This window comes from Talpa occidentalis, unplaced genomic scaffold, assembly GCF_014898055.3.
Source record: "Talpa occidentalis isolate TD23 unplaced genomic scaffold, MPIMG_talOcc4v2.1 talOcc4.16, whole genome shotgun sequence".
In the NCBI taxonomy this organism is placed as follows: domain Eukaryota; kingdom Metazoa; phylum Chordata; class Mammalia; order Eulipotyphla; family Talpidae; genus Talpa; species Talpa occidentalis.
In genome coordinates this window covers 77,183,862-77,198,170 of record NW_023601653.1, presented here as the reverse complement: position 1 = coordinate 77,198,170, position 14,309 = coordinate 77,183,862, and the positions used below count along the sequence as shown (strand labels likewise).

The following is a 14,309-nucleotide window of genomic DNA, read 5'->3' as shown; positions in this document are numbered from 1 at the left end:
TTCCTATTAAGAAACAAATTATTTTAATAATTCACAATGGAGAAACTTCGAAACATCACCCTTTTTTTTTAAAAATATTTATTTATTTAAGCATACTAAAGAGCTGAGGTGTAGGCCAGAGGTGCAGGAGGTGAGAAGTTTTACCAGAGACAGTGGGAAGCAGAACAGGCAGATCAACTGAAACACACTGCTGAGGGGAGCAGCAGGCAAGACAGGAGATGTCTGCTGCGCCATAAATGGGTTAGCTTCCTGATGGGGATCAAACTCATGCTGCAGAGGCTGGAGATAGCTTGATAGCTGAGACTTTAATCCCTGAGACCTTTCTTTTCTTAAAGGAAGTATGACTTTTGAGAAGGAAAGGGAAAGGATTATGGCTGGAAAAAAATATCCTATATACTCCATGAAGCTAAGAGGTAGTTTTAAATTGGATTACTAGATGAAATCATGGAAATACAGCTTTAGTAACAACTTCATCAAGTTCTTCTGTTTTAATCCATCTCTCAGCCAAAGTGGGCATAGATAATGTTCTTCAGTGTAAGGGAGGGCATTATAGGACAGGTGGTAATGAAAAAAAGAGGGGAAGAGTAGGAATCATAAGAATTCCTTTATCTCAATTCCACAACTAGTTTCAACTATTAGCTATCCTCTTGATGTTTTTACTTGCTATGGAGCTCAAAAAAGTTTAATGTTCTCTAATTCTCTAGACAAGAAGACCAGATGGAAGCCATCTGGAACGCTGATCTGTCTACTTCAAGTTACCCAATAACAGAGAAGACAGCAATACATTCACTCTGGGCCCAGCTGGGTGGGTACCCAGGTATTCCTATGCTGCTCCAGTTAGACGTTCAGTCTACCTTCAGAAAATCTCTTGCATCCATTCAATCACAGTAAGTTAGGGACTGGGAGTATTTTGTTATCTGGCTTTAAATCACATGCCCTGATTTCCTAACTTGAATCTTTGTTGCAACATGAGTGTTACAAAAGTAGGCACTTGATAAGCAGTTAGACTTACATCAGTCATAAAACAGTACAGTAAAATGAGCTTTAGTCTTTCGTGTTTCACTTCATATTCCTGAAGAAGTCACTACTGGAATAATATAAGCAAAAACAAAACAGTTGTAATATCTAATCTAACACATACAGATATACTTCAGGTTTTTTTTGTTTGTTTTTATTTTTAACTGAGGTAATATAGGGGTGCCCCCATTAGGCATTACTATCACAGAAACTCCACCAACTCACCCGTACTCCACTGCCATAGACAATTCTGCCTTTCTCCCTCCCTGTGTTTTCCTCTCTCCCTTGGTGTCTTAGTTCTGTAATCAGTTATCAACAGTTAGTTTTTCTGCTTGTCTTTACCATTAACACCTCCATGCTGCTCTCCATAAGACTGGTATAGATCCACTTTGAATTCCACTCTTAAGGACTTGTTATTGGAAATGCCAGAAAGACCATAATAGAATGCTTTTGTCCACATCATGGTTCAGAAACATGATCTTAAATGCAGCTGTCATATCTAGGACCAATTTGAGGTAAATTAGGTGAGGTGATTTGGTGCTTATTTGAGGGTACACCAGAGACTTGGAAAGAATAGATAAGGTGATAGGTGGTTCCACATTTCCAAATTCAGTTAAAACAAATTCTCACTTAAACCACTGGAAATCATTTTGGTGGAAGTGAAGAGTTTTGGATTATGCAGTACCTCTTTCAGGACAAAGAATTATTTAATGTTCTAGAAAACTGAATTTTGGTAACCTGACTTTACAAAACAGTCTGATTTATTCTGGTAAAATCCAAGTCATGAGATAAGAAGAAATAGTGTTAATTCACTAATGTTTTCAAGTAGCAGGCATGAAGTAAGACATTCAATATTCTACAATGCAACACAATAACAGCAAGAATATTACTATATAATGTATACAATATAGAATCCTATAACATGAACACAAGTACTCATGAAAAAAGTTATGAAACAGATATAACCATTAAGTTAAAAAAGCATGACTCATTAGTTTTCTACTTAGAAAGCAACTTTATTCTTGTCTCCCATTCTTCTTTACATATTTAGAGTAATTACATAGGTTATTTTAAGGGACAACATTGCTATTATGACTAAAGTGTTTGAAACAAGATATATACATTTTTCTTTGAATAATAGTTTCCTTATCTCAATTCCATCACTAACCTCAACTATCAACCTCTTGACCTAACTATACTTTTTAAAAATTGAGGTAATACTGGTTTATAACACTGTATGAGTTACAGGTATACAGTTTCACACATCAACAACTGTATATACCACACCCTGCCCATGACCAAGTATCTAGTTACCATCCACCACCAACGGATGGACCCCCTCTATCTGTTCCACCATCATCCCACCCTCCTCCCCCATAACCACAATTCTGTTGTCAGAGTCAAGGGTTTGCTTTTGTTTTGCTTGTTCACTTGTTGTGTTTCTTTATATTCCATATATGAGTGAAAGCATATGTTGTCTTTTCCCCTCTGGCTTATTTCACTTAACACAGTTCCTTCAAGATCCATCCATGTTGTCACAAATGGCAAGATTTTGGTCTTTTTTTATAGCTGAGTAGTAATCTATCCATATATGTATATATTATATAGTATATATACACGTATATAGTATTCCATTATGTATAGCCAAAATGAGCACTTAGGTTGTTTCCACTATGTTGGACTAGTGCTGCACTGAACATAGGGGTGCATATATCTTTTTGAATAAATGCTTTTATATTCTTCAGATAGATAACTAGAAGTGTAATTGTTGGATCATATGCCAGATACATTTTTTTGAGGAACCCCTATAATGTTTTCCATAATGGCTGCACCAATTTATATTCCCACCAATGCATAACGGTTCCTTTTTTTTTTTTAAAGATTTATTTATGGAAAGGAAGTACTAGGGTCAAAATAAGGGAGGGGTGCAATTGTATGGGGAATATAACCAAAATGAAAATGCATACATTGTGCAAAAATGAAAGGTGATGTAAGAATTATATAAAATAAAGTATTAAAAAATAAAAAATATAGGGGCCTCCCTGGTGGCGCAGTGGTTGAGCGCTAGGTTGCGAAGCTGCCCGCAGCCTCTGCAGCGCCGGTTCAATTCCCGGCTGCTCCCTGGCCACTGGAGGAAGAGCCCACATGGTGCACGGACCTCTCCTGCTGCCCGCTGCTCCCCTCAGCAGTGTACTTCGGTCCTTCTGCCTGCTCTGCTCCCTGCTCTGGCTCTGGTGAATTCTCTCAACCTCCCGCGCTTCTGACTGTACCCAGTGCTTGTATAAATAAATAAATAAATCTTTAAAAAAATATATATATAAGCACTGAAAAAAAAAAGATTTATTTATGCATACAAAAACTGGGATGTGGGGCCTCCCCTGGTGGCGCAGTGGTTGAGCGCTGGGCTGCGAAGCTGTCCACAGCCTCTGCAGCGCCGGTTCGATCCCCGGCCACTGGCGAGGGTCCCACATGGCGCGCAGACCTCTCCTGCCACCCACTGCTCTCCTCAGCAGTGTATTTTGTCACTCTTCCTGTTCTGTTCCCTGCTTTGGCTCTGGTGAATTCTCTCACCCTCCTGCACTTCTGACTGTACCCCCAGTGCCTGTATGAATAAATAAATAAATAAATAAATCTTTAAAAAAAAAAACTGGGATGTGGGCCAGAGGTGAGGGGTGTGTGAGAGGAGTCACTAGAGACAGAGTGGGGAGCAGAACAGGCAGATCTACTGAAGTACACTGCTGAGGGGTGCAGCAGGTGAGAGGAGAGGTCTGCTGCGCCTTGTGGGTTAGCTCCTTGGCTGGGGATCAAACTCACGTTGCAGTGGCTGGCAATAGCTTGATAGCACTGTGTCTTTAATCCCTGTACCACTAGGGAGGCTCATAAGGGCTCCTTTTCATCCACACTTCTGCCAACACCTACTGTTTTCTTCTTGATAATAGCATTTCTAACCAGTGTGTGGTAAAATCTCATGGCAGGTTTGGATTTACAGTTTCCTAATGATAATCAATGTAGAACATCTTTTCATGTGTCTGTTGGATATTTGTAAGTCTTCTTTGGTGAAATGTTTATTTTGATCCTCTGCCTATTTTTTAACCGGGCTGTATTTCTGTTGTTGAATCATGTGAGCTTACATATTTTTTTATCTCTTTTGTTTCTCCTGCTATTGGAGATAAATCCACTAAGACCAACGTCAAAGAACTTATTACCTTATGTTTTTTCTATGTATTTTATGATTTCAGATCTTATATTCAAATCTTTAATACAACTTGTATTACTTTTAACATATGGTGTAAAACAGCAGTTTAATGTATTTTGCATGTGGCCATCCAGTTTTCCCAGCACCATTTATTGAAGAGACTTTCCCTTCTCCATTGTATGCTCTTGATTCCTTTGTCAAAAACTAGTTGTCCATTTACATGTGTTTATTTTTGGGTTCTCATTCTATTGCATTGATCTGTGTATCTATTTTTATCCCAATGCCATATTGAGTACTATCACTTTGTAGTTTTGTTTTTGGTCAGAGAGCATGATATGTTCATTCTTTTTCTTAGGATTGCTTTTTTTTTTTTTTTTTTTTTTAAAGCTTTTTTTTTTTTTTTTTTTTTTATAGAGGCATGTTTATTTATTTATTTATCTGTTTGTTTGTTTGTTTTGTTTATACAAGCACTGGGTACAGTCAGAAGCGCGGGAGGGTGAGAGAATTCACCAGAGCCAGAGCGGGGAGCAGAGCAGGCAGAAGGACCGAAGTACACTGCTGAGGGGAGCAGCGGGCGGCAGGAGAGGTCTACGCGCCATGCGGGACCCTCCTCTGGTGGCCGGGGAGCAGCCGGGGATCGAACCGGCGCCGCAGAGGCCGCAGGCAGGTTCGCAACCCAGCGCTCAACCGCTGCGCCACCGGGGAGGCCCTTCTTAGGATTGCTTTTGATGTTTGTTGTTCCATCACAAATTTTAGGATTTTTGGTTCTATTTCTGTACTATTGCATTGAACCTGTATTTGCCTTAGGTAAAATGGCCACTTTGACAATATTGATTCTTTTAACCCATAAGCATGGAATGTATTTCCATTTCTTTGTATCTTCTTCAATGGGGTCTTACAGTTTTCAGTGTACAGGTCCTTTGCTTTCTTGGTTAAATTTATTACCAGGTATTTTATTCTATTTTTTTAAAGATTTATTTATTTATCCATACAAAAACTGGGGTACAGGCCAGAGGTGTGGGGGGATGAGAGGATTTACCAGCGACAGAGTGGGGAACAGAACAGGCAGACTGACTGAAATACACTGCTGAGGGCAGCAGTGGGCAAGTCAGGAGAGGTCTGCTGCACCATGTGGGTATCTCCCTGACCAGGGATCGAACTCATGCTGCAGTGGCTGCAGATAGCTTCATAGGTTGCGTCTTAACCCCTTGCGCCACCAGGGAGGCCCCTTTTATTCTTTTTGATGTAACCATAGTAGTCTTGTTTTCTGTATTTCTTTGTTTCTTCATTGTTTGTATACAGAAACACAACTGATTTTTGCATATTGATTTTTTGGCCTGCAACTTTACTGTATTCACTTATTGTTTCTAACTTTTTTTGTGCCCATGGAGTCTTTAAAGTTTTCTATGTCATTTAGTCTATTGATAGTTTTACTTGTTTTCCAATATGGATAAATATAGTGACAGTTTTACTTCTTTTCCAGTATGGATAAATTTATTTCTTTTTCTTTCCTAATTGCTCTGGCCAGTACTTCCAATACTATGTTAAATAATAGTGGTGAGAGTGGACATCTTTGTCTTTTTTTGGTCTTAGAGGAAAAACCTTCGCATTTGTTATATCATTTGGTTTTATTATGTCTAGGTATGTTCATTCCATACCCATTTCTTAAAATTTTTCTCATAAATGGATGCTAAATCTTAAAATACTTTTTCTGCATCTATTGAGATGATCATATGATTTTTTTATACTTCATTTTGTTGACTTGCTGAATCACATTGATGACTATGCATATGTTGAATTATCCTTGCAAACCTGGAATAAATCCCACTGATCATTGTGTAAAATTCTTTATCTTTTTAAGGTACTGTTGAATTTGCTTCTCTCATACTTTGCTGAAGATTTTTATGCTGATGTTCATCAGAAATATCCGAAGTTCATCAGAAATATTGGCTGATAATTTATTTTCTTGTGTGTTTCCTGCCCTTGTCTGATTTTGGTGTCAGCATTATGCTGGCCTCATAAAAGGAAGTAGGCAGTGTTCCCTCCTTTTGAGCTTTTTTGGAAGAGTTTGACAAGAATGGGTATTAGAGGGCCTCCCCGGTGGCGCAGCGGTTGAGCGCTGGGTTGCGAAGCTGCCCGCGGCCTCTGCCGCGCAGGTTCGATCCCCGGCTGCTCCCCAGCCACCAGAGGAGGGTCCCACATGGCGGGCAGACCTCTCCTGCCGCCCGCTGCTCCCCTCAGCAGTGTACTTTGGTCCTTCTGCCTGCTCTGCTCCCCGCTCTGGCTCTGGTGAATTCTCTCACCCTCCCGCGCTTCTGACAGTGCATGTATAAACAAACAAACAAATAAATAAATAAATAAAACATGCCTCTATTAAAAAAAAAAAAAAAAGAATGGGTATTAGATCTTCCTTGAATGTTTGATAAGAACTCTCCAGTGGAGTTATCTGGTCCTTTGTATTGCGGGAGGTTTTTTATCACTGTTTCAATTTCTTAACTTGTGATAGGTCTATTTAGGTTTTCTCTTTCTTCATGAATCAATCTTGGGAGGTTATAACAATCTCTTTCTTCATGAATCAAGGAATTTATTCATTTCCTCTAGGTTGTCCAATTTTTGGCATATAGATGTTTGCAGTAGTCTCTTATAATCCTTTGTATTTCTGTGGCAGTTGTCATGTCACTGCTTTATTTCTAGTTTGAGACTTTTCTCTTTATTTCTTAATAAGTCTAGCCAAAGATTTGTCAATTTAATGAAATTTTCAAAAATCCAACTCTGTTTCATTGGTCTTTTGTAATTTTTCTGTTTTCTATTTCACTTATTTTTCCTCTGATTTTTATTATTTCCTTCCTTCTGTTGGTTTTGGGTTTCAGTGTCCTTTTTTACCTACTACCTTTAGGCATAAGGCTTATTTGAAATTTTTCTTGTTTCCTGAGATGAGCCTGTATTACGATAAAAAGATCTGACAGATCTAAGATTTTTCAAGCTATTTAATTTTTTTACTTATTGTCTTGATAGTGTAGAACCTCCTGCAAATTTTTTCAAAAATTTTCTGTGCACTTACTTTTTGGTTACAAAAATGAGCTCATTTTAGACATGTTTTTTAACCTGTATGTGTTTCACATAACAGTATCTATTTGAAAGTTTTCTATATTAAACCCTACATCATAATTTTTATTGGTTGTATGACATTTATTATACAGATCTATCATAATTTACTGAACTATTCTACTGATAACAATTTGGCTATTTTTTAATATTACAAATTATACTTGAGCAAATATCCTTCCACAAATTTGTATATGTATATGGCAACTTACTTGTGGAAATTTAATTAAAATATTTTTTCTAATTATAAAAGTAATGCCTGTTCATCATAGAAAATTTAAAAAATACAGACAAGTAATAACAAACACTGTGAATATTCAGGCCACTTTCTAACTGCAGATATAAGAATACTGTCTCTTAAGTAATAAGCTATTGCCAATCCCTGCTCTTCCTGATTTTGGTTCAGAGAGACATCCACCTTGTTAAAGTGATCTATATATACCAATTCACTAGTTTAATTTTGTGAACTCTGGAGTCACTCTAATTTTCTCTTAGAAATCATCTATATTCCCACAAGTATGTTTTAGAACAATTTGTAATAAGATTAATTTTTCATCTTGTTTCCAGGTTTAAGAAGATTCCCAAGTGACTGCAAAATTAAACACAAGCACACTGAAAGTAAATTTTAATATTTCAATTAAATGCCTATTTTGCTATTTCCTTTGTGTACATACATTACTTTGTCTAGCCTTTACTTTTATAGCCTGACAGTAGTTTTTCAGGTTGAACATGTCTATTTCCAGGCTACTACTATGACCATTCAAGAACACAAAGCTTCACCAAATCGTGGAGTAGGCTGTCATGAAAGGTACATGTATGACCCCTGGCATGATGGCAAAGTGGTAGGGTCTACCTTCCCCAACTCAAACCCAAAGATCCTTCAGAAATAAGAAATGAATGTATATTAAAAAAGGAAATAATACAAAACAAACAAAACCAGCAGACCTCTGGATGGTCAGAAGGTCGTTATGATTTTATTCTCTAGAGTAAGGGGAAGACCACATTCCTAACACAGGATAGACTGGAGAAGAAATTTTGAATTGAGCTCTTCTCTGTCTACCAGAATAGATCAGTGCCCTTCCCATCAGCCCAACTATAATACTGAAAATAGGGATCAGAGGGGGATATACGGTGAAAATAAAAACAAAACAATATATGCTAGCTCAATCAACAAGCATCTAAAGGCCTCCTTTGCACCCAAGGGCAAAGCCCTCTGATGAGAGTGATACTTAAGAGGTTATTCAAAGTTGGAGCCCCCTTCTTCATTAGGAGTGGCACAAGTTAACCTAGACTTTGAGTCCTCCCACCACTTTCTCCATCCATTATATACCACCAAGATAACTGATGCCCACGAAGAGAAATGACCTCACAGGGACAAATAACTAGAAAGGCAATAAATTGAATAACCTATTCTAGATTATAAGAATTGATAGAATTCAAGAGCCAAATAAATGTTCCCAAGGAGGATACTGATATGAAGCACAAACAACTGTAAAGAACCAAGGAAGATTACTGAATATTCAAAATATGGTTGAAATAAATTCATTAGATGATATAAACACCAAATGGGCATAGCCTAAGATCATGTCAAGAAACTTTTCCAGAAGATATACAGAAGGAATAAGAGATGAAAAATATGAAAATTAAAATATAACAGACTATGCTCAGAAATGACTGCATTAGGGGCCTCCCCGGTGGCGCAGCGGTTGGGCACTGGATTGCGAAGCTGCCCGCGGCCTCTGTGGCGCCGGTTCGATCCCCGGCTGCTCCCCGGCCACCGGAGGAGGGTCCCACATGGCGCGCAGACCTCTCCTGCCGCCCGCTGCTCCCCTCAGCAGTGTACTTTGGTCCTTCTGCCTGCTCTGCTCCCCGCTCTGGCTCTGGTGAATTCTCTCACCCTCCCGCACTTCTGACTGTACCCAGTGCATGTATAAACAAAAACAAACAAACAAATAAATAAAACATGCCTCTATTTAAAAAAAAAAAAACTTTCTGAGAAGAGCAACTCACCCACAAAGAAAATTACACAGAATGTCAGACTTCTCAGGAGCAACATTAAAGACAGGGAAATAATGAAACATTTCCAAATACTGAAAACAGACACTCTGACTCTAAAATTTTATATTCAGTTATCACTTAAATACGAGAATAATAAATACATTCTCAGACTTTCAAGGTCTCAGCAGATTATCATAAAAATCCTTTTTGAAGGTACTCTTGGAGAAAGTAATCTATCAAACAAAAAAATTTAGGAACTGTCATAAAATATAAAATATTGAGAATAACTCAGTAAAGTATGTTGTCTAAAACTGCACAACATATACATAGCATTATAAACATATATGTTTATAAAACAAAGTGGGGTACAGGGTGTAACATGCAGAGGGAGGTAAGAGTCTCTGTGTAAAAATGTTTGCCCTGGGCCTCCCTGGTGGTGCAAAGTGTTAAGATGCAACCTATGAAACTGTCCACAGCCTCTGCAGCACAAGTTCGATCCCCAGCCAGCCAGGGAGCTACCCACATGGCGCAGCAGACCTCTCCTGTCTTGCCTGCAGCTCCCCTCAGCAATGTATTTCAGTTAGTCTGCCAGTTCTGCTCCCCACTCTGTCTCTGGTGAATCCTCTCACCCAACGCACCTCTGGCCTGTACCCTAGCTCTTGTATGCATAAATAAATCTTTTAAAAAAATAAATAAAATATTTGTCCTACTGCAGGGTAGATACAGATAGGCATTGGTAAGTTTCATAAATTGGAGGGAAATAAAGTTTTAATGATCATTAATATAGTTGCTTATATAACAATATAATTTGAAAATATATAAAGCAATAACTGAGCCCTGACTCTTCCCTGATAATACTGCCTCACTTACAGACCTCTCAAATGATGTCTGTGTTAACTTCCAAATCCCCCTCATCACTTGGCCTGGAAATGAGATGGGGCTCTTAATCACTTACCAGTGCTACTTCCAGATCATTCTCCCCTACTCTAATAATACTCGACTTTAAATCTCTGGTCATTATATGCTACTAATTGTCCTCCCTGTCATTTGCTGCCTCCTTGCTCACTATATCACTCTATCCAATACTTCTGTCATAATCCCTAGTAATTTCAATATTCATATAGATAGATCTTTCTAAAGTGTGGCCTTTCAACATTTTGATCTATTTTCCTTCAGTAAGTTAATTCTCTAGCCATTATTCCTACCTTTTGCCTTGTCATTACCAAAACAAACAAAACCCTGCAACCCTTCTATAATCTAACTATTACATTCTCCAAACTTCATCTCTTCTAGTATTCCAACTCCACTTTCTTTCTGTCCCTCAACCCTTCACTTTTGTAACCCAGTTTAAATTCCATGGTTGATAATTACAATCAGTCTCTGACACATGCTCTCAATTCAAACTCACTCACCCCTCTTTTGCTCTGAAGTACTTCTTGATAGCACAGCCAAGCATAAAAACACAACTTTCTCTGCCTATTCCATAACTACTCTGATGGCTAAATTTGGCTTCAGGAAAACATTCAAATTTGCTTACAAGTCTTAATTTATATAATTATTAACCTTAAGTGGGCCCTAATGTTACCACCAAACACACTGTATTTCCCTGATTCAGACAGAGATGGGAGCATTACCAAAACAATGTTCTTGAATAGAAGACAGAAGACAGGATCTAGTGTACAAGTGGAAGGAGTCATATAGTTCATCCACAGGTCACAGTGAAAGTAAAATAGATGGGTACAAACATGGATAGTTAAGAAAATAAGGTGGTAGAAGTATGTGGAGTTAATTATTGCTTCCTTTTTTTTTTTTTCTGAGTGCAAAAAGGAGTTAGGCCATTAGCCAAGAAAGATAATAAAAGAGGTCTCAGAGATTTGAGGAAACATAAGAAAATACAAAATTGTTCAGGAAAGCCAAAGTGAATGGATCAGGCCAAAACTTGATTGATTACCAGCATGACAAAATTTAAGAGGTGGTAAATTACCAAATCCTGGCAAGATATGTGGTGAACCTGACCTGTGCACAGCAGGTGGAAGTGTAAACTGCCTTAGCCTTTCTGGGAAGCAGACTGTAAATACTTAGTGAACTTAAGTGTGTGTACCTTGTAATTCCAAGATCCCATTTTCTGGATATATGCCCAAGAAAAATTGTCATATGGGTTACCACGGGAACACATACAAGTATTCACCCAGACCTCTCCACAATAGCAGAAAGGCAGAAGCAACCTATCTTTCTGGTAGAAGGGGAATAGATAAATAAAACGGAATGGATGCAGACTGTGGAGGAAATGGAGCAACTAAAAGTAACTAGGTATAATTATAGTGTACACACAGATTTTAAATATATAATGTTAAATGAGAAAAGGAAAACAATGGATATTTAAGACACAATATCATTTATTGTGTATATATTTTTAAAAATACATGTTCTGGATTCTGATGACACTTCCCACACTACACAGAGCAAAAATAAAAGCAAACAAAAACTCCTACAACTAACACTAAACAGAAAATAATCCTACAATCTTGAGAAAAATACAGTAGGGACCAGCCAGCAACCCCACAAATATGCAGAAGTTATAGAAGTTGATTGAAAGAGTAGGAAATATGGAGGGCCTTAGTATTGCTAGAACCTCATAACATTAAGGGTCCACCCCCAGAAAGAAGTCACCCTTAATGGAACAGCTGAGAGCTGTTGTGAAACCTGGTAGATTAGCATGGACAATAAGAGTCAAAAGATAGGGCTTGGGGCCTCCCCTGGTGGCGCAGCGGTTGATCACTGGGCTGCAAGGCAGCCCGCAGCCTCTGTAGCTCTGGTTTGTTCCCTGGCCGCCAGAGAGGGTCCCACAAAAAAAAAAAAAGATAGGGCTTGGAAAATTCATAGGAACAAAGGTGAGACTCTTGGGAAAGAGTGACCTGAAGGAAAAAGAAACATTTTAGAAAGTTATTTGTTCCTTGGAAAACAGTAATAAATGCTCTCAACACTGGGCAGTAAATGGGAGAAAAGTAGTAACTAGTTTAAGTACCCCACTGGAAAAAAAAAAAAGAGAAGCAGAAGTCTAACTACAAAAAAAAAAAAAAAGCACACTATAATTAAGAAAGCTGTTCTTAGGTCTCCCTGGTGGCACAGGGTCGTTAAAATCTCAGTGCGATCAAGCTATAGCTAACTATTGCGGCATAAGTTCAATCCCCAGCTAGGCAGCTGACCCACATGGCACAGCAGACCTCTCCTGTCTTACCCGCTGCTCCCCTCAGCAGTGTATTTCAGCCAGTCTGCCTGTTCTACTCCCCACTCTGTCTCTGGTGAATCTTCTCGTTCTCTTTCTCTTTCTCTCTCTCTCTCACATGCACACACACACGCACACTCACACACACTCTCTGGCCTACACCCCAGTTCTTGTATGCATCAATAAATAAAATAAATCTTTTTAAAAAAGAAAGAAAACTGTTCTTCACTATAGCAACAGAAGAGGGAGTTCTTGAGCTTAAAAACTGAGAAGTCCTCCACTGTGTTCAAATATAAATAACAATAAACTCAGTATCCATACAACATTAACTCAAGGGGAAAAAAGGCCCAGAAACAAGACTTAGAAATTTTGACAGGTGAAAGCATACCAGAAAAAAAGCTGTCTCAAAGCAGAAACCAAGACTAAACTATCGATATAAGGTACAGAAGTGTAATAGATTCTGTGGTAGATGCCTCAGATAACCCCTTCAGGACTGAAGCACTCATACCAGAAGTTGGTGGAATATTGTTGGCTGAGTCCTCTGGGAATTTCCTACAAACAGAGAAACTGTCTCCACAAGGTCAACCTGCATCCAAATGACTGGTCTATGCCTAAATATAGAGGGCTTTGCCCAAAGTGCAACAACTCTATAGAGAGAGCCATTCTAACCTCACAGCTCCTTATGGGTTCAGTTGAGACCTTATAGTGACTAATGATGGTCAATGGTGTGCTGGAGCTGGCTCCCATTGGCCTGTGAGAGTCAACTGTTTATATTTTTAGGAATTTTGCAATCAGGTTGTTAAACGTAGCTATTAAAAAAACTTTTTTTTTTAATTTTTGCATAGAAGAATGGGGGTGTAGCCCAGAGGCACAGTGTGTGTGTGTGTGTGTATGTGTGTGTATGAGAGAGAGAGAGAGAGAGAGAGAGAGAGAGAGAGAGAGAGAGAGAGAGAGGTTTCACCAGAGACAGAGTGGGGAGCAGAACAGGCAGATCTACTGAAATACACTGCTGAGGGGAGCAGTGGGCAAGACAGGAGAGGTCTGCTGCGCCATATGTGGCTTAGCTCCCTGGCCGGGATCAAACTCAGACAACAGCCATAATAGCACTGAGACTTAACGCCACCCTGGGAAAACTTCAGCAAATGGGACTGATAGTGAGCACTAAATATATGTAAATGGTGTGTCATTTATACACACACACACACAACATGTACATCTAAGACTAAAACGAAAGTGGGAGTAAGAATAGTATATAAAGCGATATGCTAACAATGTAGTAATAAAAAATGAAAGGGGAAATAAAGAAAAAAGTTAAATATGCTAACAGGTAAAAAGTAAGAGTTAACAGATATCACTTAAAAGTCAACAAACTGAATATTGTAAACTAACAATTTATGTGAGTATCAGAACATTTAAACATGTAATCCAACATGTTTAAGAGGATAAAAATAAACATTAAGAAAAATAATACAGTTAACTAAAATTGGATGGTGAACACATGAAAGAGAAAAGGAGGTAGGAGGTAGTCTCAAGTTCTTCCACTATTATTCCAAATAGGAAACAAGGTAGCATTCAAGCAGAAAAGTATTAAACAACACAAAGAAGAACACTTCATAGTGTTAAAAGTTATAATTCAACTTCTGTAAAGTTACTACAGGAAAAGACTCAAAAAACAGAAAATTGTTAATATAACTTAAGAAATAACAATAAAGAAAGATTTTAGGAGAACTAAATAATGGTACGTAAAAGGCTTCTCTATCTTTTGCT

The 14,309-nt window shown here is 38.4% G+C and overlaps 2 protein-coding genes across 3 annotated transcripts in view; one reads left to right on the top strand and one right to left on the bottom strand.

Annotated features, from left to right (window-relative positions):
- The window catches only part of FAM186A (family with sequence similarity 186 member A), a 46,238-nt gene extending 38,283 nt beyond the window's left edge, over positions 1–7,955 (top strand). The window contains exons 8-9 of the mRNA XM_054696610.1: positions 705–887; positions 7,886–7,955. Coding sequence (XP_054552585.1) covers positions 705–887; positions 7,886–7,907 — 205 coding nt within the window. The 3' untranslated portion in view covers positions 7,908–7,955. The remainder of the gene's footprint in view (positions 1–704; positions 888–7,885) is intronic.
- The window catches only part of LARP4 (La ribonucleoprotein 4), a 119,465-nt gene that overhangs the window by 92,538 nt on the left and 12,618 nt on the right, over positions 1–14,309 (bottom strand). The gene's annotated exons all lie outside the window — the stretch shown is intronic.